Genomic DNA, 27800 nt, shown 5'->3' with positions numbered 1-27800 from the left:
TAGCCCATCTCTGATTCCATTACTCGTGTAACACTCACCACGATTTCTCGAATTTTATCTCTACAGAGCTTAAAATCTTGCTGTCATTTCCTATGATTTTCTACATAGTTTTCTTCATTTCCTCGTAAGTTTTTTTTTTCACGCAGGGTGGATAAATTGCTGCGACCAGCTCTATCTGACAGTACACTCTATTTGTACACTTACTTTTTGCAGCAGATTGAGGATTTTTTCTGAATATAGCATTCAGTTCCTCAAATTAGCTCCAATCCAACGAATTCTCTTAGTTATCTCAAAATTGACATCAACTGTCTTTTACCCTTGTTTATTCTATATATCAGGAATATACAAACTACAAAAGTTTGAGATTTACTAATGCCGTTTATTTTACACTGAGATCGTGAAATTTTATTGTAGTGCACATTGCTTGTCGACATTCCTTGAAATTTATCCCAACTCCCCCAACTCACTGCGAAGTTTGTAATGAGGAAGATAGTTTTACGAATACTTCCTACCTGCCTCCTTAGATGGAAGTACAGCAACGGTGCCCAAAAACAGAACAGTTTCCGCTTCATTATCCAAGAAGAGTCACTTGAAGCAGATAGTGAATACTAAAATAAATATTTATCCCGCAGTAAGTAAAACGGTATTGTTAATATTTCTGTGCTGTCGACCTGTATAACAGTATTACTTCATGAGCGATAGCACTGTGGGTGACGACTGTACTAGAGAGAGAAGGGAGCTGTTACCAGAACGAAGGGATTAGGATGTGGGACATGAACGAATTTATTCTAATCTAGATCGTGGATTCCTAATATACGGGACATCTCCTCTGCGTGGTTGGTAGAAGATCTGCCCTTTCATACACCACATTTTGATAAATGTACCCAGAGAAGCCCGATTCGGGAAAAATCACTACTGTCAGGTCATTTGTCGGCCGAAACAGTGTGCTGATGACATAGGTTGTCGACTATCGTGGGTTGTGACAGCAGATATCAATCACACAAGCTCGGTTTATAATTCTGCTTGTAGCTAACATTTCAGACTTCGCAGTTTGGAAGCAGATTCGGTTTTACGTGTTACGAACTTGAGATAGAATGCAAATTATAAAAATCATGGTAGATACATATGATAACGTGATATTTTGGGTCCAGATGCTCGAAGTTGGTAACACAGTAAGAGGTTCAGTTTACGCGGAATTTTCATACAAATTGAATCTACAAATTGCCACCTTTTACACGGAAGCATTCGTCGTATACACTCGACATTTATATAGGGGATTTTAAAACTTTAAATTGTTAACTGTTTTGCACAGTGACAAATACAAACCTTATTAAGGTAACAAACAGCTGCTTTATTCCAGTCTTGTAAGGTCACAGGACTGATACTTCTTGTTCTGAATTGTCTTAGAAACGATGTTTAACTGATTCATTCTATGTGCTATGAAATTCATACTAGCGAAATGGCATACATAATCTATATTGAAAACAATAATTTTTTAGTCAAAAGAGTCTTCATATAGTTAATTACAGGTGACAAACATTGACTGTCAAGGACCATTTGAAGCGTTATTTTCTTAACAGCATACTGGTTTTTGTGCTGGCGAACGCCTTCGCCAGCAAACCGGACGACACTATGAAACATTGCATAGCAGGCGCTGAAATAGGCGCGCCTATCACAAAAGCAGACCAAGACAGTCCCCCAGGCTACGCGCCGATAACCCCCCTGGCCAGCATGCATATAGGCCGCCGCCGGCAACCGAGCTGTCTCCGCCTCTCAATCTCACTACCTCAGTATGTCGCATCGGAACTCAGTTTGCATTGTACACTACTGGCCATTAAAATTGCTACACAACGAAGATGTGCTACAGACGCGAAATATAACCGACAGGACGAAGATGCTCTGATATGCAAGTAATTAGATTTTCAGAGCATTCACACAAGGTTGGTGCCGGTGGCGACACCTACAACGTTCTGACATGAGGAAAGTTTCCAACCAATTTCCCATACGCAAACAGCATTTAACCGGCGTTACCTGGTGAAACGTTGTTTTGATGCCTCGTGTAAGGAGAAGAAATGCGTACCATCACGTTTCCGACTTTGATAAAGGTCGCATTGTAGCATACCGCGCTTGCGGTTTATCGTATCGCGACATTGCTGCTAGCGTTGGTCAAGATCCAATGACTGTTAGCAGAATATGGAATCGGTGGGTTCAGGAGGGTAATACCGAACGTCGTGCTGGATCCCAATGGCCTCGTATCACTAGCAGTCGAGATGACAGACATCTTATCCGCATGGCTGTAACGGATCGTGTAGCCACGTCTCGATCCCTGAGTCAACAGATGGAGACGTCTGCAAGGCAACAACCATCTGCACGAACAATTCGACGACGTTTGCAGCAGCATGGACTATCAGCTCGGAGACCATGGCTGCGGTTACCCTAGACGCTGCATCACAGATAGGAGCTCCAGCGATGGTGTACTCAACGACGAACCTGGGTGCACGAATGGCAAAACGTCATTTTTTTCGGATGAATCCAGGTTCTGTTTACAGGATCATGATGGTCGCATCCGTGTTTGGCGACATCGCGGTGAACGCACATTGGAAGCGTGTATTCGTCATCGCCATACTGGCGTACCACCCGGCGTGATGGTATAGGGTGCCACTGGTTATACGTCTCGGTCACCTCTTGTTCGCATTGACGGCACTTTGAACAGTGGACGTTGCATTTCAGATGTGTTACGACACGTGGCTCTACCCTTCATTCGATCCCTGCGAAACCCTACATTTCAGCAGGATAATGCACGACCGCATGTTGCAGGTCATGTACGGGCCTTTCTGGATACAGAAAATGTTCGACTGCTGCCCTGGTCAGCACATTCTCCAGATCTCTCACCAATTGAAAACATCTGGTCAATGGTGTCCGAGCAACTGGCTCGTCACAATACGCCAGTCACTACTGTGTTGTAGCTACATGGGCAGCTATACCTGTACACGCCATCCAAGCTGTGTTTAACTCAATTCCTAGGCGTATCAAGGCCGTTATTACGGCCAGAGGTGGTTGTTCCGGGTATTGATTTCTCAGGATCTATGCACCCAAATTGTGTGAAAATGTAATCACATGTCGATTCTAGTATAATATATTTGTCCAATGAAGACCCGTTTCTCATCTGTATATCTTCTTGGTGTAGCAATTTAATGGCCAGTAGTGTACCTGAATACGTCGCACTGTGCTCTAGTCTTCCACAGTGATAATCGCCACCTTGCACGTTAGCTAGCTGTGAGGGAAGGTTATTCATTGTATAGAATTGCGATATGAACACTGACAAGATTCAATAATTAGTTCCTGTCATGTGATTCTTTCAGATTGGACAGCATTGAAGTTAAGTGCTCACTTGGCTCCTGTAATAAAGTGTATTTTAACCACGTATGCATTCCGTGTTGTAGTGAGAGGAAACCGGCCACCACCGTATCATACCACCGTGTCCTCATCCAGCCAGGAATCACAAAATATTACAGGAGGGCACAGCCATAACAGTTTTGATGATGATCCGTAAGATTCTAAACCGGTTAGGTGTTATCAGCCCACGAAATGCGTTCAAGAGAACTATAAATATACATGTGTTGTCTCTGTTCTTTCCAGGCAAATGGCGGGATGGTTCCTTTGAAAGTGCACTGCCGATTTCTTTCCCCATCCTTCCCTAATCCGAGCTTGTGTTCCGTCTCTAATGACCTCGTTGTCGGCGGGACGTTAAACACTAATCTCCTCGTCCTCTGTTCTTTCGCGCATGTTCGAGAGAACCTCGCCGAGAATGCAAATGAAACTCTCAAGGAAGTTTATGGTTGCTCAATAAGCAATAAAGTGACATTGAACATAAAGGAAACTAATGTCATGAATTTCAGTTTGAAGTGGAAAAATGATAATGTTAAATTAAATGTAGATGGCACCTCTACAGACTGTGTGTAAAAAATGCAAAATTTCTAGGAATGAATATTGATTCTCCGTTGAAGTGGTGTGAATACACAAAGGTACTTGCAAACAGAATGTCATCAGCATGTTATGCCCTTAGAATCCTATCGACAATGTGTAGCGTGCAGTGTCTTTTAGTTACATATTATTCATATGTAGACCCAGTTCTTAGCTATGGCATTCTTTTTTGGGGAACAAACGCACAAAATATGAACACAATTTTCAAACTCCAGAAAGGAGCCATAAGAATAATAACCAAAAATACTAGTCGAGCTCATTGTAAAGATCTGTTCTAAACACCGTGTATTTTAACTGCTCCGTGTGGATACATTTACCAGTCAGTTGTACACATCTAAAATAACATTGGTAATTACTGCACAAACAGCTCTGTCCATGACCATGCAACGAGAGACAGACTCATCTTACATTTACCAAGAAAAAATAAACATAAAACTCAAAACAGCATTTTCCACCAAGGAATAAAACTGTACAATAAATTACCAAAAGAGATTGAACAAATTGCAAAAATAAACTTATTTGAAAAGGCAGCTAAAAAGTACCTATTATGCAATACATTTTAAACATTGAAGTATTACGTAGATAAAACAGAGTAGGGGTTTGATAAAAAAATGTTATACAAATAAATAATAATTATTATTATTGTAAAACGTCCAAAATTCCATATAACACCTTCACTTTATTTTTTTTCCTTCTTTTTTCCTTTCTAGAAATACTTACCCCCAAGCTATGCACAGCACAATGCTAACACCTCTTCCTCTGTCTGAGCTAAACATCTCACTCATTAGGGAGGGATGCTGACTCAGTTTTTCAGGATAGCAAATGGGAAGTTGCGGTACAGAGAATGGCCCAGAGATCACCAGTGTGTGTGAGTGTGTGTGTGTGTGTGTGTGTGTGTTCGTGTGTGTAGTGAGTGAAGTGTTATGAAACTATGTGTGTATAGTGTGTGCAGTGACTGATAGTGAGATATGAGTGAACAGTGTGGCATTACTTTATTTAATAAAATATTTGTAAAAAAAGTATTGTATACCAGGAGTAAATCTAATGATTGTCTCTAACTAGAAGTCTGGAAATATATGTGTATACGAATTAGCTTATTTTAAATTGGTCTAAACTTGTAAATACTTTGACATGTCCTATATACTTGTAGAAAGAGATCTACAGATGAATAATGCTGTTACTACTACTACTACTACATATAATTGTGCAGACACACCTCGGGGTAGTGAGTCAGGCAGGAAGCGTGTCTGCATGGCTGATACGGTCAAGGTGACAGTTCTAGAGAAGTGGTCACAAATTTTCATGGGTCGCTGTTGAATTATTTCAACGCTCAAAGCAGCTACGTCATGCAAATTTCCGTTTAGTTATACTGGAATATAAAAATCATGGGCTATGTAACTCCTTAACTAGCCCGTTACTGCTCTGTCAGGTACTAAACTGGCGTGAACAGAGAACTCAGGTAGAATACTGAAAGTTTGTCGTGTCGCTCTGTAGGTGGCCTGCGATACCTGGTTTTGGACAGTTGTTGTGACGTCACCTTTCAGCGCCTCAATCGAGTGTGACGCCTGCTACCCGGTCCTGCGCTGGAGAGCGCAGCAATCACCACGGCGTGGAGTGGCCAGCGGCGTAATCTATTTACAGCCGCGGGCTGGGAGAAGAAGTGGACGTGGTGGAGGGAAGGGGGGGGAGGGGGGGTGCTGACTGCTGCTGATTGCGACCCGCAGGCCTACCCATCAGCTGCGCCCATCATCTCCTAATTTGCCAACAGCGGCAGCAGCGGCGGGAGGGAGAAGAGGGGGGGCGGGACCAGTTGGTCGCCTCGCAGCTTACTCCCGCCTCTGGCGCCCGCCTCCTCCACCCCCAATCCCTCCCCTCACATTCCGGTCACCGCCTCCAGAGTCCAGACAGCGGGCGACAGGAGTTTGGAATGGTGAGCGTCTAGAGATTGCTGCCTCCGCGGCCAGAATGCTTTAATATCGCGTCGTCACGCCGGCTGTCTGGACTATCTCTCTCTGTCTCTCTCTCCTTCCCTTTCTCTGACGCCTTTTCAACCACCCTTAACACCGAGTCTGCACTGCACACGACCATTAATGACTCACTTTTTCGAAACACAGCAATTGTCTCCCACTACAATGCCGAAGTTTGAAATTTAGCTCGGAAGTGCCTACAGCCTTCCGCTGTAATGGCACAAAAGCGTGGCACCCTGTGACTTCACGCTCGAGTTGGGCGACGATTCCAACAGCGAGGTGTCGACACATGCTGGAAAAAAAGCCCAGAGCTCAGAAGTTCAAATGGTTCAAATGGCTCGGAGCACTATGGGACTTAACATCTATGGTCATCAGTCCCCTAGAACTTAGAACTACTTAAACCTAACTAAACTAAGGACATCACACAACACCCAGTCATCACGAGGCAGAGAAAATCCCTGACCCCGCCGGGAATCGAACCCGGGAACCCGGGCGTCAGAAGTTCATGTGACATGTTACGTGGGTTATATCGAGACCAAATTTCACTACAATTCTGCCCAGTCACTCCATGGACAGGTCACACGATGATAAGACTGTCACACATTTCACCCCTTTTTTCGATCCCTCTGCGATGGAGGCTAGAATCCCGACGCCCAGCGTTAAAATCAGGAGGTTTTCTTGGGGGTGGCCGATTAAAGCATTTCGGATACAATGACGCTCAGAATCGCCAAGGAAAGACCAGAGGGGGTTCCATAAATGGCAATGTGAGACCACCCCTTTCCTTTGAGCGTTGGCTCTCGCATATTTTGCGGTTGAGAAGGAGATTTCACAGTGCGATGAGTAACAGGAACACGTTGTTGAAAACTTTGACTCTGCTGACACCCCCGACGTTTCAACTCTTCTCGTGGTCTCCCGCCTTTCCAGTGTAGTGCGACCGCAATTTTTGCGTTTTCATGCAGGCTGGAACCGTTCGAAACCATTAGACCAAAACTGAATATCATCCAAGTCAACGAAGTGTGTTTATACTTGTCGTCTTATTTCGCACCCTCCTGTCGTGTGATCACGGGGTGGGGGGTGGGGGTGCAACAATAACAAAAAAATGGTTCAAATGGCTCTGAGCACTATGGGACTTAACTGCTGTGGTCATCAGCCCCTAGATCGTAGAACTACTTAAACCTAACTAACCTAAGGACATCACACACATCCATGCCCGAGGCAGGATTCGAACCTGAGACCGTAGCGGTCGCGCGGTTCCAGACTGTGGCGCCTAGAACCGCTCGGCCACTTCGGCCGGCCAACAATAACACATTCGTGAATAAATCTAGAAACTGTCCCCACTTCGGCAACACCCATCACGGCACCCGCCCACTTTGTTGAGAATTTTAAAGTTGTACCTGTACAGAGGCAACTTGTGAAGTAGTCGCAATGGACCGCTGGTAGAAGGAAACTAATGTATACGAATGGCTAGCGGCAAATGTACTAAACACTTTATTAATATGAAATGACGTTAGGAAGACTAGTTCAGAAAATGCAAGATCATTTTCTCACGAAATATACTGAGAACTATGGATGAAGGGCAACAGGCAGACTCCATATCTCTAGACTTCCAAAAAGCATTTGACACGGTGCCCAATTGCAGGCTGTTAACGAAGGTACCATCACAAGGAATATTGCGCTACGTGGCACGTAATGCGTCCAGTGGACTGCAACGACCACTCAACAGTAACAAAAGAGTCAAGTTGTTCTCCGACAGAGTCCAACCCTCCAAAGCTTGACATAGCGCGTGGCAGGCCAGTTGCCTATGGGCGAGTGTAATGCGTTGTGCGCTTGAGTTTAGTGAAACAGTGTCAAAGAAGGGTAAGAGAATGGACCCGCAAAATGACAGACTGGTATCCCTAACTTAGGTTTGCTGCAGAATCCTTGAAAACATTCTCAGTTCGAATATAATAAATTTGCTTGAGACTGGGAAGCTTATCTCCACGAATCAGCTTGGTTTTAGAAAGCATCGCTCGTGCTAAACTCAGCTTACCTCCTTCTCACATGATATACTGCTGAATATGGGTGAAGGGCAGCAGCCAGATTCAATATTTCTAATCTGCAGAAAGCGTCTAATACGGTGCCCTATTGCAGGCTGTTAAATAGGGTACGACCATATGGAATAGGTTCACAGATATAGGAGTGTCTCGAAGACTTCTTCAATAATAAACCAACTATGTTGTCCTCAATGATGAGTGATCATCAGCGACAAGAGTATCATCACGAGTGCCCCAGGGAAGTGTGATACGACCGCTGTTGTTCTCTATATACATAAATGATTTGGTTCAGAGGGTGGACAGCAATCTACGGTTGTCTGCTTATGATACCGTGGTGTAGGGTAAGGAAAAGGACACGATTGGTACCAAATTCAAGAGTGTATAGGGAATTGGAGAATAGGGCATGAATAACGTAAATGGAGCTGTGAGAGATGAAATGAAAGTAGGGAGAATTAGGTAGCAAACAAACAGAAATGGGAGAGGGATAAGGGAGGCAAGTACCTTAGACGATGAAATGGGGCCAGAAGGATTATTTGACTGAGGGGAAGAAGTGAATAATAACAATTTTCGGAAAAACTGGGATCAGGCTCTAAAACAAAAGTACGTGCAAAGTTGACGACAAAAGAATGTAATGTTAACTCGACTGATATAAATCTAAGAGCACCAATCCTTGTGATATGGGCAGTGAGCTAGGAAAGTGTCGGCTGACGTTTAAGAAAATAGTTATAGTAATTCGTATATTGTATCGGCGAATACTGAACAAGGTTGTTATAGTGTTGCGTGTGTTGCATCAGCGAATGTGGAAAAAGTTGAGTATGTTCGGCAGAAGTAATAGATTTATTCTTAAGGGAAAGTGAGGGGGAGATTTCAGGAAATGTAATTGTGGACAACAATAGTGTTTCCCCTGGACTGGATATTTCGGAAGAGGGGCTGATTTTTTGTTTAAATACACGTTCTCACATAATTGTGAGAAAAAGTATTCTGAATTTGAGATAGATAATAAGAAACATAAGGTAAAATTGAAGTATTCTAACAGGGGAACGATCTGTCACCCACACTGAAAAGGTTACCTGCTATGAAATTTCAAATCTGAATACGGATAGCTGTTTTACTGTTTTATCAAAACCTAGTTATCATGATTACAAATACTTTTTGCGATCTTGACTAACAAAGGATTATTATTTTGAAGAACCGGTAACGTTTAACATTTATCCGTCGCTTGTGTCCAACCTGACTAGGTCAGGAAACAACAGTCAGTTGTGTTGCTAGCAAAACTCATCTAAAAGTCTTACTGTTCCAGTTTGTTACCTTATAGCCTGAGCGTCACTTGATTCAATTTCATCACACTGCGTTATTGTTGTTTTACTTCATCTCATGGCGTCTTTTCAAGAGATTATTATTTGCAATCAAGTGATCTTCCAGTTAAAAAAAAAAAAAAAGAAAAAAAGGTTCAAATGGCTCTGAGCACTATGCGACTTAACTTCTGAGGTCATCAGTCCCCTAGAACCTAGAACTACTTAAACCTAACTAACCTAAGGACATCACACACATCCATGCCCGAGGCAGGATTCGAACCTGCGACCGTAGCGGTCGCGCGGTTCCAGACTCTAGCGCCTAGAACCGCTCGGCCACTCCTGCCGGCTCTTCCAGTTCCTTTGCCGTCTTTGACAGAATTATAATGTGAGTGACAAACTTTGAAGTTTTTATTTCTCCTGGCTAAAATTTTTGTTTCTTTTCTAAATTTAATGTTAATTTCCTCTCTGTTGATAAGTTAAAATTATTACCTTCATACTATTAACATCTAAAAAAATAAATGTAATTTAGTTGTAGTAATTATCTCACAAACATCATTTTAAATTATTCCACACCTTATTTTCAATCGTGTAATTTATGATTTTAGTAGAACTAATATTATACTTTAGTTGACAAATTCCAGACATTTACAAATTATGAAGAAATTAAATATCCATATGTTCATTAAAGTATGAAGTAATGATAGCTATGTCGATGATAATCAATTATAATCCTCAGCTGAGAAAATTAATTCATTAAAAATGTATATAAATGTTAAATATGTTAGTTGTACACAGTGCTCCCTCTTGTATCATAATAGGTTACATGTTGTATTATACTTTTCAAATCAAAATTTGGGCTGAACTTTTCAGTTTTGGCTATGCCTGTTATTAGACTGAATTATGTAAATCAAAAATGTTACGACGTATTTACAGAATTATCAACTGATATAATTTTTAGGATTTATAGCTTCCTTTGTGCTAAAGAAAGACACTGAATGAAACGTAATACAGCTGAATTTCAGTACTGTGAGGCGTAACATTGATAGAAAAAAACGAAATTCATGTCTTGTACCGTCGACTAGAGTATCATTGTGCCATGAACAACAATGACTTGATGGAGGTGAGAGACAAGTGGCGACCCTGTACTGGGAGCTGGCAGGCTGCCACTGAATGGGGCAGAGGGGCCAGGAGAGGCGGCGGACAGCCACAGGTAGTCCTCCAGAGCCATCGATCCGAAAGCAGGCGAGAGCAGAGGAGGACCTCTGATTAATGCCGCAGGTCAACAAGCGGCAGGGCGGGACGCGGCCGGTGCTGACGAGCCAAAGGAGGTGTGCGGGGGCGCAAGCGGGCCTCGCGCGCTCACGTAGAGTAACAGGCGTGCACGTGTCCACCGGTCGTTTGACCGTATAGTTCCAGCACGCACCTGGAAGCTGAAGCTGCCTTTTATAAAGCAGAACTGCTTGTGATCCTGAAGGCACTGGTTCAAATCAGGCGTCATCGAGGTAAATAATCCTTCTGCTTCGATTCCCTTAATGCCCTACAAGCATGTACTCAGTGGAGCAAACGATCCATACAATACAAGGTGGAATTCTTCTCCGTCATTATCTACATCTACGTCTACATCCATACTCCGCAAGCCACCTGACGGTGTGTGTCGGAGGGTACCTTGAGTACCTCTATCGGTTCTCAATTTTATTCCAGTCTCGTATTGTTCGTGCAAAGAAGGATTGTCGGTATGCCTCTGTGTGGGCTCTAATCTGATTTTATCCTCATGGTCTCTTCGCGAGATATACGTAGGGGGGAGCAATATACTGCTTGACTCCTCGGTGAAGGTATGTTCCCGAAACTTTAACAAAATCCCGTACCGAGCTACTGAGCGTCTCTCCTGCAGAGTCTTCCACTGGAGTTTGTCTATCATCTCCGTAACGCTTTAGCGACTACTAAATGATCCTGTAACGAAGCGCGCTGCTCTCCGTTGGATCTTCTCTATCTCTTCTATCGCTCCTATCTGGTAAGGATCCCACACTGCTGAACAGTATTCACCAGTGGGCGAACAAGCATACTGTAACCTACTTCCTTTGTTTTCAGATTGCATTTCCTTTGGATTCTTCCAATGAATCTCAGTCTGGCATCTGCTTTACCGACGATCAACTTTATATGATCATTCCATTTTAAATCACTCCTAATGCCTACTCCCAGATAATTTATGGAATTAACTGCTTCCAGTTGGTGACCTGCTGTACTGTAGCTAAATGATATGGGATCTTTCTTTCTGTGTATTCGCAGCACATTACACTTGTCTACACTGAGATTCAATTGCCATTCCCTGCACCATGCGTCAATTCGCTGCAGATCCTCCTGCATTTCAGTACCATTTTGCATTGTTACAACCTCACGATATACGACAGCATCATCCGCAAAAAGCCTCAGTGAACTTCCGATGTCGTCCAGAAGGTCATTTATGTATATTGTGAATAGCAAAGGTCCTACGACACTCCCCTGAGGCACACCTGAAATCACTGTTACTTCGGAAGACTTCTCCCCATTGAGAATGACATGCTGCGTTCTGTTATCTAGGAACTCTTCAATCCAATCACACAATTGGTCTGATAGTCCATACGCTCTTACTTTGTCCATTAAACGACTGTGGGGAACTGTATAGAACGCCTTGCGAAGGTCAAGAAACACGGCATCTACCTGGGAACATTGTCTATGGCCCTCTGAGTCTCGTGGACGAATAGCGCGAGCTGGGTTTCACACGATCGTCTTTTTCGAAACCCATGCTGATTCCTACAGAGTAGATTTCTAGTTTCCAGAAAAGTCATTATACTCGAACATAATACGTGTTCCATAATTCTACAACCGATCGACGTTAGAGATATAGGTCTATAGTTCGACACATCTGTTCGACGTCCCTTCTTGAAAACGGGGATGACCTGTGCCCTTTTCCAGTTATCAGGGGAAGCAAGTATATACTTAAAAACATGGACTGGGATGGACACAAAGCTATTACTTGAAAGACTCGTTACCACCTTTCCTCCATCTACGTATGTACATACGAGCTTTCCAGCATTTAGCAGTGTTGAGTTGGACACAAACACAGGTGTTCTTAAAGAGGAGAGCAATAGAATGCTTGGAATAAAAAGATATCTAAAACTTATACAGAAACAAAACTGCAGTTAAAAGTCGACGGACATCAAAGTGGGGCAGTAGTTCATGAATGACAGAGGACTGTTATCCGTCCCACAATTTATCTAAACTGTACGTTGAGAAAACACTAAATAAAGCTAAGTCGAAACTTGTAAAAGGAATTAAAGATGCGTGAGGAGAAGAATAAACTTTAACATTTTCTGATGTTTATGTAACAAAGTAAGAGATGGCAAGGGCTTGGAAGAACAGCAGAACGGAGAGATAGTGTATTGAGGATGAATAAACATCAATAAAAGTACATCAAGAGTAGTGGAATGTAATAGAATTGCTAGGTGATGCCGAGGCATTTATATTATGCATTTAGTCGCTAGAAGTAGTAGATGAATTTTGATAGTTGGACTCTAAAATAACTGTCGATTGCAGAAGTGTATAGGATATAAAATACGAATTCTCTGTCTTTCTTTTCGGATGCACTCATCATATCTATGTATTGCGGAGATTCATTCATTAGCTTTGGTGAAACTTCCGGTCAGATTAACAGTGTGTGCCAGACTGGAACTCGAAACGAGCACCTTTGCTTTTTGCAGGCAAGCGCTCTACTAACTGAGCTATCCAAACACAACTCATGATCCGTCCTCACAACTGTACTTCAGGTAGCACCTCATCTCCTACCTTCCAAACCTCACAGAACTTCTGATGCGTAACCCGTGGGTCAGTACTCCTCTAAGAAAGGATATCATTTTTGTTGTTTAATTACTGCAAGATGGTTCAAATGGGTCTGAGCACTATGGGACTTAACATCCGAGGCCATCAGTCCCCTAGAACTTAGAACTACTTAAACCTAACTAACCTAAGGAGATCACACACATCCAAGCCCAAGGCAGGATTCGAACCTGCGACCGTAGCAGTCGCATGGTTCCGGACTGAAGCGCCTAGAACCGCTCGGCCACCGCGGCCAGCATACTGCAAGAAATCGTTTGGTTACACAGTAGCCCCTTTTTTTTATATGTGGATAAAGGACAGTATATTCTCCAGATATCGGCTGAGAGTTTTATTTCTGTAAAATTTATTGCTACTTCTTAACAATATGGTGCTGTTATCTGCATCTGTTTCCTTGCACCATAATATCTCTGTTTTCTCCATTCCTATATTGAGTGTTTACAATCCATTAAGATGAGAAATTGCCTACTCTTTAGACTATATTGTAGTGTCTAATTAACGTTGATTTCGTATTCCATTTGCCAGCTTCGTGGTTCACACATTGTGGTGTAATGTTATTGAAACATTTTAATGAGAAAAGCACTTGCTTAACTGGATCTTTAGATTCGTTATTTGAGGCACAGTTGGGAGTGGCAAATATATATGATTACCTAACATGTTTGATTTCCTAATCGGCCTATGTGTCGGTAACTTGGTAGTGGTGGATGCAGGTCTGTAACCATAACTTTTTGGATGCGAGAAGCATTCCATGTCGATCGCACACAAGAGAGAGTTATAGAGTTGTGAACGAAGCAGTTTGCCTATAATTTAAATTTGCTGCCGTGGGAGGTACGTTAGCACCGCCCACTACTGCTATATGATGGATGTTTCAGCGACACAAGTGACACTACATACGTAAAGCCACATCATGGCACGTAGAGACAAGTGACTGGCTATTAGATTCCGGAAGGGGCAGATATACATACCCAGCACAGCACGACAATTTTCGGCCTCTCCTTTCCTCTCTCCCCCATAAAAATCCCCTGGCAGGCATGCAGGGACTGCTGCCAGTCATACCACCCATTCTTTTCTAAGCTGAGCTTCTGGTCAGTTGTCGGGACGAGGAAAAGATACGACGCTCACAAGTGGAAAAATGGTTCAAATGGCTCTGAGCACTACGGGACTTAACATCTGAGGTCATCAGTCCCCTAGAACTTAGAACTACTTAAACCTAACTAACCTAAGGACATCACATACATCCATGCCCGAGGCAGGATTCGAACCTGCGACCGTGGCGGTTGCGCGGTTCCAGACTGTAGCGCCTAGAACCGCTCGGCCACCCTGGCCGGCTCACAAGTGGATTGAGACGGGTTTCAATATTACGAACCAATCAGATTTCCACGTCTGATGACGTACCTTTCCAACTCCCGATTAACTCTCATAATCTAGCCTGAAGTAATTCTACAGTAACTGTTCATGAACGTACGAAATAGCGTAATTGCGCTTGACATATCCTCCCGGAATGTGGACGTTTCTATGAAATTACTGTATCACAAGTAATTGAACTGTCTAAAAAATACAATATTCCTTACGAGGGCGTCCTGAATAGTAATACCTCCCAATTTCTTACGTGAAACCTTTAAAGTTTTGTAAATGAAACTAACGTTATTAACATTCCATATAGCTATTCTTCATGTCTACATATTTATTTCACAACACAGTCATCTTGGCGACGAAACATATTTTTCCTAACGAGAGACCACTTTCTTGACACCATTACTGAAGAACGTTTAACTCGACGGAGCCATAATCTCATCTCTGCTTGCTCCGCTTTATCATTACGAAAGTGAAGTCCTCAATGGTGTTCTCTTAGTTTTGGAATGAGGTGAAAATCGAATGCGACCAAGTCGGGTAGTCATATGGAGGATTATTGCTGACACTGGACCCAAGTCGTCGGACTGTTGCAGATGTCGTAGCGATCGTATATGGTCTGACACTGTCTTGCTGAAGGAGATGCGTAAACGAACTCTTCGAACTGGAAACTCGATTACAGCACGCTGTTTCTCACGGGCCGATATACGAACGTTACTCACCGCCGTGTTAGACGCTACAATTCAGAGCACCCTAGCGACAGGAGGCTGAAAATACAAGAACATGAAGACAAAGGTACAGAAAGCTAATAACATTTGTTTTATTTAAAAAGTTTTAAGATTTTTCATGTAAAAAATTGGGAGTTATTACTTTCCAGCACAGCCCCACATTTTAATGCCTGTTGTCGGTGATGGCGCCGCAATGTCTACGTACCGCTTCGGTTGCTAGCTGTGTAAGTGCTGCAAAAATTCATATTGTGTATCGTAAGACTATAAACCAAATAATGATTCAACTAAAAATGCTTTGTATATTAAATGGTTTTACTCATTACTGCAATCTTCAGTCAAATCATAACAGTCTACAAGTGTCCACAGCCGACACAAAGCTACCTGTGCACTGCCAAATGCCGGCCGCCGTAGCCGAGCTGTTCTAGGCGCTTCAGTATGGAACCGCGCGACCGCTATGGTCGCTTCTGGGGGACTGATGACTTCAGATGTTAAGTCCCATAGTGCTCAGAGCCAGTTGAACCATTTTGAGCACTGCCAAAATAAAGTATACGAGTATAACATACAGTCTTGAAGCTGATTTTATCAAAAGTAAAAACCTCACAGCCTAAAGTACTGTTCCTCAGTTAAGTTCACCATTGTTCGCAGTATTACGATTATTATAATCGAAGATCTTTAGTTGCAAAAAACGTGTACCGCTGTCTACACAGACGTCCGCAAGTATCCTTTTTTCTGGCCAACAATAGATGCGCGAACAAAATACAACTCTGACACTGTTTGAAATTAACGATAATATCAGGCTAATCACCTCACAAAGTCGACCGCATGATCTCCCAGCAATGGCATAACAGTTGATTAGCTGCGGATGCAGGTAACCCAGATGTTCAACTGTGAGACAGCAACTGTCTAGACAGTCTCCACAGGACCTCGGATTCAAGGTTGATGTAAGCTGAAAATACGAGTATTCGGTACCATCAAATGATTCCTTAATGCTCGAAAGGCACATGAACAGATTGTTATCATAACAACGGAACATTCATAATCCACAAACAACATTAGAGTGCTTGGCAGAGGGTACATATCATCTAACCGTATACACCCCTCTTTTCATTTTCAAGTAGGAAAGAACAGCTATTGGTGATTTGACACGTGGATGGAATAGCTTGCAGAAATAAGAAGGCTTCTGTTCGGAGACATACTGTAGCTACTAGTTTAAGTAAATCCAGAGAGCATTATTGTGTTTGTAGAAATTGGAGCAAAGTTGCTGGCAGTAACATATTTTCTGGAAAATCAAACCATGGAGTGATTTCAAATTCTTCTTGTCCATCAGTCACTGTCTGCAATTGCATTAAACATTATTTACTTCTGCACTAATAACCTTTGAGAAACTAGTCACTGATTCTACCCATGTCAGTATAGATCTACTGAAGAATAATTAAACAAATCTGCAACTTCCATTAAACTTCATTAGGATACAGAGGCATTTAGAAATGGAAGAGTAGCCAAGCAAGTAGGTTTCATACCATCAGAAGCTATTGACAGAAACGCTACAGAAAATTTTCATAACTTTGAACTGGAAAAACGAAGGAAGAGTAATACTAATCTAACATAAGTATACTATATTCGTTAGCTGACGAGGTTTCTATCCAGTGTAGGTAAAGTTTAACCATTAATGGAGGACCTTAATGGAGCAGATATTAATATATACTTGAAAATCATTTATAATAAGAATAAAGTAATTTTGTAATGTACACAATGAAAAAGAAACAGTACGGACTAATAAATAACTTGTAGAACCAGTAGTCTGATTGGAACAAGTTATGCTTAGTGTACAATTGTGCTAAGTGGTTTCAAAATTTGTAAGTGTTGTCCTATGCCGGCTTTACGTTTCCAGTTGACCCTGATGCGTTTAAAGTACACACAACGGTCCACCCATACGTGACGAATACAAATTTTATAGTATATTAAAATATTTTGATGATGCCCCAGAAGAGAGAAACGCGTCAATAAAAGTACCATTTACCCTGCAGCCAAGGCTGTTTTTCTTTTGAAAATTCAATAGACACTTTTTCTATTTAGAGAAATTGAAAATTCCTAATGAAAGAACTGCAGAAAAAGTAGACAGTAGAGTTCCTATACTAAGTGGAGTTTTCGAAACAGCTTCCGACATATTTCAAAACAGAAGGCTTACAGTCAATCTGTATTGGCAGTTTGGCTTATGGTTGTGTGACATGTACTTTTGATGTGAAAAACGTTCACAAAATAAGGCTTGCTTAGCGAGAAAAGGAGAGATATATGTTGTAAATTGACTTAAATAATGAAGTGCTGCGCCAACAAATACGTAACTGATGCAGTACTTTTAAATAATTTTTGACGCAGTTGCAGGCTTTCAAACACATCATGTATTACGGATGAAATTAATGCTGGAAATTACTCGGCCAGACAGAAAACATGCAAATAAAACGTAGATGTGTAGGCTATGTAGCCAGGTGAATGGGTAGTAGGTGAAGCGAGGAAACTGAAGAGATGAGAAAAGACATAATGTAGGGGGCTAAACGACAGAAAAAAATATGGCGCTTGTCATTGAAGTATAGAGGACCGTTTTCGCCAGCAGTGAATGTTAAACGTCTGATGATATATAAATAAAGATTTTGAGTCCTACAGAACTGCCTTTGCTAGTACCAGAACCTACATTCAAGTCCTACATTTTTGCCCTTTGAGACCGGCGTAGAGATCTTTTTTCCTTGGAAGTTTTGTATTACCAAGATGTTTCGAGCTACCGTCACCTCGAAATGGCGAAGTGTATTACATTGCGTCAATCTCCTTTTTAGAGAAGGAACACGTTATCAGCCTGGGCGTCGTTACCTGCTGCGGTCTGGATCCCACAACCAGAACCACATGCCGAATATTAACAGGCCGAGCTGTGTTTCTCACGATCGCTCTCTGGAGGTCCATATTGATTTTTACGCAGGAGATATTCCGCATAGAGAAAGTTTCGTAACATCTGAGAGTAAAGCATATCTCGTAAGTGTATAACAGATCGACACCTGCGATATAGTTGTGTTGGAAGATCCTTCTCGAGAAAGTGGACTTTCTGAACTCTGTGGAATGCGTTATCGGTCCAACGATCCGCGGTAAACTGCTTCTAGCATCGTAATTAGGTCTTACTTGTATGCCATGTTGTTGACGTTTCCAACAGGAGCCTAGACAAGATGCTAACTCCTTTTAGTTTATTACGCAGCCATCGCCTAAGAAGCATTATGAACTATTGACAACGAGCAAAGAATCGAAAGCAATACAGCAAATCAGATTTGTGTGAGTTCTGAATGATAATCTTTACAGTCAAGATCTGTCAGACAGCTGTGTTATAGATTGGAATAGGTAGCTCCTTGGGTTTAGGTGTGTTTCCTATATTAAACGATTAAGGCTAATTTTCGTTTCGCTGTAATTTGAGTGCGCCTGCGCTGTTGCGGGAACTATACCTGAGTCCACGACAGCAAAATTTTACGTTAAATTTTTTCGAGCGCCAAACGCAATATTCTGGGCTATTGTGGCATCTATTTGTTAGGAATCCGTTTTTTTTGTTGTTGTTTTTTTTTTTTTTTTTTTTGCCTGACGTAGCCGTCTGCTTCCTTCCGAGGAGAGGATTTCGCGACCATATTGAGAATGCCGTGTTGTTCGTGGCTTGAGAAATATTTTAAAAGCACATTCCAAGAAAACCACTAACGTTACTGTACTGAAGATGTATGAGCAACTATCAGAAAAGATAAATTAGGAATTTCTTGCGGTATTATTGTCCAATAGCTAGGAGCTAAGAGCAAATATCGGTATGAGACTTGTGTTTGAAATACTTCTCGAATATTAAACGGAGAACTGCAGTACAATAAGAGTACATCTGACCAGACGGATAAATTATACCCACAAAAACGACCCTTTAAACTCTGTCAGGTGCTGATAAGGCTTTCTCATACGAGTATGGGCATCTCCGTGAGATGAGTCAACATCTGACGTCCCTTATATACACTGGCACGCAGGATAACAACACTACACATTCACAAAACTAACACATTCTGGCCGCCGTTCTACCTGTCACAAAAATTGCAACTTGAATCATTTACACACTCGGCGATGGTGCGTACGTTCACAAAGTTACATTTACATCCGACCGTGCCTTCTGGGTGCTTGACTCCTTTTTTCACGCAGAATCATTCACTTTATATTTCATAAATTATATACACATATTTTTCTGTATTATTCAAATCATCCACACAACATATATAGTTTCATCAAGAACTCATTCGTATGTGGTGCCTAAGGGTTGTACCGGCTGTTGATGAGTATATTACTGCAATTAAACAGTTGTACCTATCCGAAGATCGGCATGATGCCCAGAAGCAAAGCTTTCTCTGAAAATATTTGAGGCGGGTTGAGTTCTCCACCAACAATCCTTAACTGAAAAACAGCCTCGTTGTTCTACAGAAGGCAGCATGGAAAAATGGTACTACATAAATAGTTTTCTCAAACAATGAAAATACGAAGCAGGAAGTATCAAGTCTTTGAGATTCCAGATAGGGCACAAGCTTGATCAAAAACGCACCGCTAAGAATTAATGAAGCGCCTTGGTTTAACTACATTTGTGGTACGCCTGATTATGGCTAGAGACTATTTAAATATGAATTAACTAGTTTATTCGGGAGATTTAGATTCATCGTTAATTTACGGAATCCTTTTTAGGATACCTAAACTTGAAGGAACAGTATTTCCAGACTACAGAAGCGTGTTGTACGACTAATATATATAACCAGGGTGTTTCAAAATGAATACACGGGTTTTAAGGCTTTGTAGCACATATTACACTCACCTTAAAATTATAAATAATACACTAAATGAAAGAGAAACACAAATAGTTTTTCTTACAATTATTCGGTGTGAACACTGATCACACATCGAGTCGGTAGGCGATTTGTTCCGAAACCTTGATCAACGTGTCAGGAGTAACTGCTGCAATAACACTGTTTCTAAAGTCGGATGGGTAAGCTGGTATCGGAGGCTTACACCCATGATCGCGTCAGATCGTGTGCGAACGTGGAGGTCATGCATAAAATGCTGTGTCAACCGGCCCCTTGCGCCCAATCCACCGGTCGGATACAACGTCGTTTAACCAGTCGCGTACTGAGTTTGCTAGTGGGGCGGCGCACAATCTTGCTCCCAAACAAAGATGCGTTGTTCAGCTTCTTCCCATTGAGGCATGGGCCATAGCTGTAGCACATCAAGATAAGAAACATCAGTTACAGTTGATTCACCGAAAAAGAAAGGCCCATAAACTTTCCGCGGGGATATTTCTTGGAGCTAAGCGTGAAAGACTAGCATTCGTTCAACACGTTTTCCAGTCACTCTTCCCATTGCGCACAAGTATACCAAAAAACTGCTTGAGTTGCTCTTTCATTTAGTGTATGATTTACAATTGTAAGTTGAACGTAATAAATGCTTCAACGCCTTAATACGGTATGTTCATTTTGAAATATATATATTATTTTTGTCAAAAATTTGTCAACTTCGTAGATGTAGCACTAGCACCAGAAACGACTGCTACAAAGACTCCAGGTGGTTAACATTACTACAGAAAGGAGTCGAATTGATTGGTACACATGTATTCAGTAACCTACTTGACCATATTAAATGTCACGTAGTTTATGTGGTGGAGTTAAGAATTGAAGCAAGCAGCTTTTTGTTTGGGGAACTTCTTCCACTCCACTGAAGGGTACTTCCCTGGAAACTTTTAAATTTAATGCTGTGGATTAATTTGTAAAGAGAATTACCAGCATAACATAGGGTGTCACAGGAAGGATGGTCAACATTCAGGAATATTCATTCAAAGCAAAAATGTCTAGTAAACATGGGCGTACCTGAAGTGGTATGAGTGCTTCTGCACCTTCGACACTGTGAAACAAATCTCTTATACTGCAAGCTTTTTGCTTTCTGTGTTATGGGAGGAGGCGGTATGAACAAAAAGAAGAAACATTTGGCTAGTAAATATGGTCTCTAAAATACATACATTACGAGCTATGAACACTTGTTCAGTAGAAGCGATGGATTCACAGTGGCGAAGATGAACAATTGCTCATAGCTGTTAAGTTAAGCATTTTACAGCCGATATTTACTAGACTCTTCTGCTTCCAATGATCGATCCTGTCATATCCCCGAATATCGACAATTCCTCCTGGAACATCATGTCAGGGGTTATTCGCCTGTATGGTGACATCGGTTCAACGACTTCATTGTCTTTGTCATGATTAGGACAACATGAAGACACCGTTTCCGAGCGGAGAAGATCTCCAATCCATCTGAGAATCGAACCCGTGACCGCATGATGGCAGTGACGCTAATCGTTAGATCACAAGCAGTGGACAGTTATTCCATCGCACTGCATTTAAATTAAATATATTTGTTTGACTTCTTTCCACATTCCAATCTCTATGTCATTTACATAATGTGACAAATTTAAGGAAAAACTGTAAAGCAGCATAGAACTTTTTCGGCATTGCTGTAAGGAAAAAGGAAGAAAGATTAGAGTTTAACTCCTCATGGACAACAAGGTAGTAATAGACAGAAAATAACGGATTGCGAAATGATGGTGAAGAAAATCAGTCGTGCCCTTTCCAGGGGACCGATCCCCGTTTAAGGAAATCACGGGAAACATAAACCTGGATGCCTGAACGGGGATTCGAACCGTTGTCTTCCCAATTGCGAGTCCAATGCATTAACTATTATGCCACCTCAATTGCTGACATTGCCTGTAATGGCTATACGTAAAATATTATGTGACTTCTGAGTAAATGTTCATAACTTTTATTAATGAATAAAATACATACAGGACTTAACACTCATCTGAAGAACGCTGACATGACCATTAATCACTTTGTATTGAAGTGTTAATTAGGTGAATTTACTCTTCCATAGTCCATTCCCTGAGCGATGAAAGTCGTGGGCGAGAGCCACCCCCATACTAGCTGACAGGTCGCCGGGCCAGGAAATGGACCCAGTGACTCTCCAGTTGAACTCCAGTTGACTTTGTACTTCACTCTATGAGCATCACACCGTGCAACCCCTAAATACCCAGCGGTGGAAGGATCCTGAGTTCCTCTATAATCCTTCCACGTGATAGGCCAAACAAAACAGTACGGCAAAGACTGCGTACTCTGCCTGTCGACTGGGCCCTTTGTACGCCGTCCCACTGCGTGCGCCTGCTCTGCAGGCAACCCCCCTGCCTCTACTGCACCGCGTGAAGCCTCAGTGCCCCTTGGATACAGCAGCCACATCAACATGCTCCCCGTTTCAACTCGGGAGTTTACTACGTGAACCTCATCTTCTGGTTGCTTTGTGAAACCGAAGCTCGTCATGCGCAGTGCGGTATGCTGAGGTTGATCACTATTTTCAGCGATACTTGGGGCTCGTTACATTTATTATGCTTCAAATAACAATAAATTACTTTTATTTATAATTAATTTCAAAAGCTTACAGGCAAATACTTCAGCATCCAATCTGAATGATGACTTAGACAGGCAATAGAGCACTTCTGCTACAGATAAAATAAGCTTCTAGCGATCGCATGAACAACATTCGGATTGCTGCCATACTGGGAGGCGGACCAGTATTTAAATATTCCGCACATGTACCTCCAAGAATCGTCGGCAGCCAGTGAGGTCCCTTCTTCTTCCAGATGCCGTACTGTGATTAAAACTGAAGAGCGACAATCGTTTTCCTCCATACGGTGCAGTAGTCGCACAATTTCATTCATTGTTGACTGTAATAGCACTTTGTTAGTCTTGTCTAACGTTAAGTGTGTCTGTACGGCGCGTCCCTTCCTCCACCAATACCTGTCGCTTTCTCTATTTGCCTCTCTGCCTCCCAGGTACGCTCCTGATGTGGCGTGCACTGTACCTATCCTTGGTAATGTCAAACTGCAAAATACCAGAACGCAGAACCAGCGTCTCTAGACAATCCGTGACTTAACAAGCGCCCTCTTGTGTTCCAGGACAAGCTGCTGACCAAGCTGGAGGAGAACGAGCCGGAAATGGCCACGTCGCAGGAGGATGAGGTGAGTCCTGGTCTCTCCTGTACTCTTCGCTCCAGCACTGCCAACAAGACCCGTAATCGAATGCTTCGCATTAGTGCTTCATACTGCTTTAGAAGTGTCATATTCGATACGTCGTGTGTACTATCTACCTCAACCCGTACTTTTTCTTGGTGGACCATACAGACAAAAATCTTCTTTTGTTGAGCCACGTCAGTTCAGTTGCTAATTTCGAAATGTCAGTGACTTTCGCGACCTTCTAAATTTTATCGAAGCCTTCAGATCGTCAAATTTTATGCTCCAAAACCGGTTTCCGTCTCTTGATATCTTCTTTTATTGACTATTCTCGTGCATATAAATTAGAAGGAGCAATCTCTTTTACTTGGCAAAAACTTTCTAAAGCTAAGATCGCGCAAATATTTCTTTCTTTACAAACAACCTGTTTCGACGACTTTCCTGTCATTTTCAGGTCTTCAAAAATTTTTTGTGACCTGAAGGTGGCAACAAAGTCTGTCGAAACCCTTTGTTCGCAAGAAAATAAATTTATGCGATCTCCGATTTAGAAAGTTTTTGTCTTCTTTCACTCGGATTCTGCACCAGCTAATAAAATTCCCACTCCTCGCACATCGCACCTCCTTTTCCTTCCTATATATCGCAATATCTTGAATCCCAACACCAACACTAACACCATGGTGTACAAAATTCTTTTAAGCCCTGGGCTGTTGGAGTACTTACAGTACTTAATCTCACCTTCTCCACATCTACAAACTGTCTACATCCTTTCTCAACTCAATTTTGATTTCTCCTAACCACAAAATATTCACTGACACCTAACCTCCTACTAACTGTAGCCGGCCGATGTGGCCGTGCGGTTAAAGGCGCTTCAGTCTGGAACCGCGTGGCCGCTACGGTCGCAGGTTCGAATCCTGCCTCGGGCATGGATGTGTGTGATGTCCTTAGGTTAGTTAAGTTTAATTAGTTCTAAGTTCTAGGGGACTGATGACCACAGATGTTAAGTCCCATAGTGCTCAGAGCCATTTGAACCATTTTACTAACTGTACCTACACCACATTCCCCAACACATCTGAAGATTTCAATCAAAATTCTTCCAGCATAACTGAAATCCAATTCATCTCTTGACGTACATGCCCTATTTCCTGGTGCATGCTTCCGCAATACACGTCCTAAATCCAACATCCGTTTCAATAGTATGGTTCAAATGGCTCTGAGCACTATGGGACTCAACTGATGTGGTCATCAGTCCCCTAGAACTTAGAACTACTTAAACATCACACACATCCATGCCCGAGGCAGGATTCGAACCTGCGACCGTAGCAGTCGCACGGTTCCGGACTGGGCGCCTAGAACCGCGAGACCACCGCGGCCGGCGTTTCAATAGTATCTTCACTGAAGTCACTAACCTACAATTACCAGAAGCTCTCGCCAAAATCATCACCATAGACTGTACAAACACATACATCACCATCATTCTCACGACCAGTGGTTCACTATTGCTGTTTCACTAATTGAATAGCAACAATTCTACGAGAGGCTTATAATCTGCCCACAGCACTGTATGCTGAAAACGGCGGCTTTGCTTGGCACTGGGTTTGCGTGGACAGTCTCGTGACAAGTGCCCGGTGCAAAGCCCATTGCCCGCACGACCTCAGACATGAAGCATCCCATACGTCAGCACCCACGATGTAGCCGCTTGGTGATCCCTCGTCTTTCCCACAGTGCGCTCTTCCCGAATGAGCCTGCGAAGTGGTTAGCACAATGGACTCGCATTCTGGAGGAAGTCGGTTCAAATCGCCGACCAGCCATTCAGATCTAGGTTTTTACTTGGTTCTCCTACATTTTTGAGAGGTACAATTGGAAAGTTCCTTCGCGAAGCGCACAACCATTTTCCCCAGTTCGTGTTTCTGCTCCTTCCCTAACGTCCCAGATGTCGACGTGACATGAGACTTTAGTCATAGATGCTCTGCAGTCAGCTCTTATAAGACGGCCAATACCAGTTCTGACGACATACCAAACAAGCGCCAAGCGTCACTGTTCCATTCACCATGGTAACACAGCAACTATTTGATAATTATGTTGCACTTGAGAGCTTTATAGTATCTTGGTATTGAAAGGTATGTGCTGAGATTCGATCAGGATAGAGCCAGTGAAAAATGTCGATAGTTCCCAACCGCAAGGTTGGACGAGTAGTACATCTTCGAGTAGTAAGATCTTTGACAGCTAACAGAGCTAGGTGCACGCGGTAAAAGTTTGAGCAGTGGTGAGGAGATGCGCAGAGATAGCAGACGTGTTTCGAGTCGGAGCTAGATGCCTCCCCACTCCAGCCTTCTAAGAAGAGTTCAATAAGGTTCCTGACTAATCCAGCGTATGGCTCTATCCCAGTGTCAGCCAGTGTGCCTCCAAAACATTCTCTTATTTCCAAACAGCTCGCAATTCTGTTTTACAGAAGCTGAAAATCACTTGTACATTTAGAGTCTGATTGCACTTAATTATTCAAGTTGCGGGTGGATATCTAATCTGAATTCATATGAATTTACATGTGTTTGAGGACTGTTATGAAAAACTGTCCAGTAATATCTGCAGGAAACAGGAGGAATGAGCTGAGTTCAGTAGTGGCAATAAAAAGGGAAGCAACACCAAGATTTGACACCCAACCGACGGGTAGATCATAATATGAGGTGGGGTAGAAGCTCAAAATAAACATACAAACCAAGAGTAATCGTATTTGTCTGTCCTTTACAATGGAACAAATCTGGCATTCACCACAAGTAATTTATGAAAACATTATTTTGTTGACAACTGACATAGTGAGACCATGGATATATAAAACTAGAGGCTAATTGTTACAAAAATGTAAGACGTATGCCATCTAAGTGTTCCTTTTAAAAAAAACATTCAAACACTAACTTAACATCAAATGCCACACTACAATACAAGAGCCTGCTAATTCTACGTATATATGGAGTTTTTTCGTTCTTTTCATGTCAGAGATCGACCCCAGGGTATTTCTATTGCACCTTCACAAAGGACAATGAGAACAGTAGCCGGTTTCTCGAACTTTACGGAGGTGCTTGAGGTACCCCACACCACACATTTTTTAGTGATTGGAACGTTTAAATAGATTTTGACCGTCTAGATAGAGTAACAGAAATGTTACATCATCTGAACTCGCAAATTTTACAAGAAAAGTTTGTAAGCTTCCGATAAAACACAGTTACAATCTGTATCACTAGACGCTAAAAAGGTCACACAATTCAGTTGCAGGCTGCGTATTTAGCCGCTTCCCGGGGCGACAAAAATTTGGTTTTCTGCATAATTATTGGCCAAACTTAAAAATTTAAAATTTTTCCATTAATTACTCATTGAAAAGTTTAGTCTTACGTTACAAGTTTAACACAATAAGTCGAGTACCAAAGTAAGAAACAGTGTTACGTCACGGCGTACAATATATCCAGATTCTATTTATTCAGTATTCGACAAGGAGAGAACTTAGCAGCTTCCAACAGACTTTACACATTATTTCAAACGTTTTCTCCCAGACACCACCTACAAAGTAACCAAGGAAAAATTTTAGTGCCATCGCAGGGACTTCATTGATTAAGTCAAACAAGCAATATGTCATGCAAAGACATACGGGGCGCAACGAAGCGCTACCGAAAAACTTCGGGTAGTCGGGGGGGGGGGGGGGGGGGGGAGGGAAGCAGTAGAGCGTATCTTGAGGAACAAGCTGATGTCGGGAACCCATGCCATTTCTTCGGCTGCTGGTCAGCAAGCGGAACTTGGCGGTATTCAAGAAGTTGGAAGGAGTCGAACGCATCCACGCTTGTCGCAACAACATTGTATGCAGCCAAAGAGTGGCGTAGAGGACAGCGTTGACCCCTCTATTACCCTTCGAAGTTCTTAACCCTGTATAAAATAGTGCCGTTTAGTACCTCCATGACTGAGTAAAATCTAAAGCTTAACAAAGCCATGATACATTAAAAAGGAACCTCTATATACAGAAATTAGCAGAGTAAAGATGTAGCTTGAAACTGGTGAGTAGACACCACAGCAAACACGTAGTTGATTGCTTTTCTGCAGAGATCCAAAACTAAATGAACTTGGGTCTTACATGAGTGGAAAATTACCTGATTACATTTACGTCTACGTTTGCAAGATTACTCAGCAGTTCACTTTTAAGTTTTTGGCAGAGGGCTCAAAGAACTACTTTCAGACTATAGCGTTACCATTACTGTCGAGCAACACGTAGGATAAAACTAACGCCTAAATAATTCGTGGAAATATCTCACTACATGGATAAGCGCCCTTTCGTATATGCTACACTCCCTCCCCTGTACCGTAATAGTACAAAAAAGTTCCTCATTTCTGTGGATTTCGTTTTCCTAAACATATTTATGTGAGGGTTAAAGTTTGTTTGCCCTTCAAATACACAGACATTTAGATGAACTGATAACGTTTAAATTTGTTTTTAATCGATAGCCTCT

At 42.2% G+C, this 27800-nt stretch overlaps 1 protein-coding gene across 1 annotated transcript in view; it reads left to right on the top strand.

Moving 5' to 3' along the window:
- Positions 1–27800, top strand: part of LOC124593945 (fl(2)d-associated complex component) — a 550167-nt gene that overhangs the window by 413837 nt on the left and 108530 nt on the right. Inside the window, exon 2 of the mRNA XM_047132294.1 lies at positions 23260–23322. Coding sequence (XP_046988250.1) covers positions 23260–23322 — 63 coding nt within the window. The remainder of the gene's footprint in view (positions 1–23259; positions 23323–27800) is intronic.

This window comes from Schistocerca americana, chromosome 2 (assembly GCF_021461395.2).
Source record: "Schistocerca americana isolate TAMUIC-IGC-003095 chromosome 2, iqSchAmer2.1, whole genome shotgun sequence".
NCBI classification, from domain to species: Eukaryota; Metazoa; Arthropoda; class Insecta; order Orthoptera; family Acrididae; genus Schistocerca; species Schistocerca americana.
This window is presented reverse-complemented; position numbering and strand designations above follow the sequence as displayed.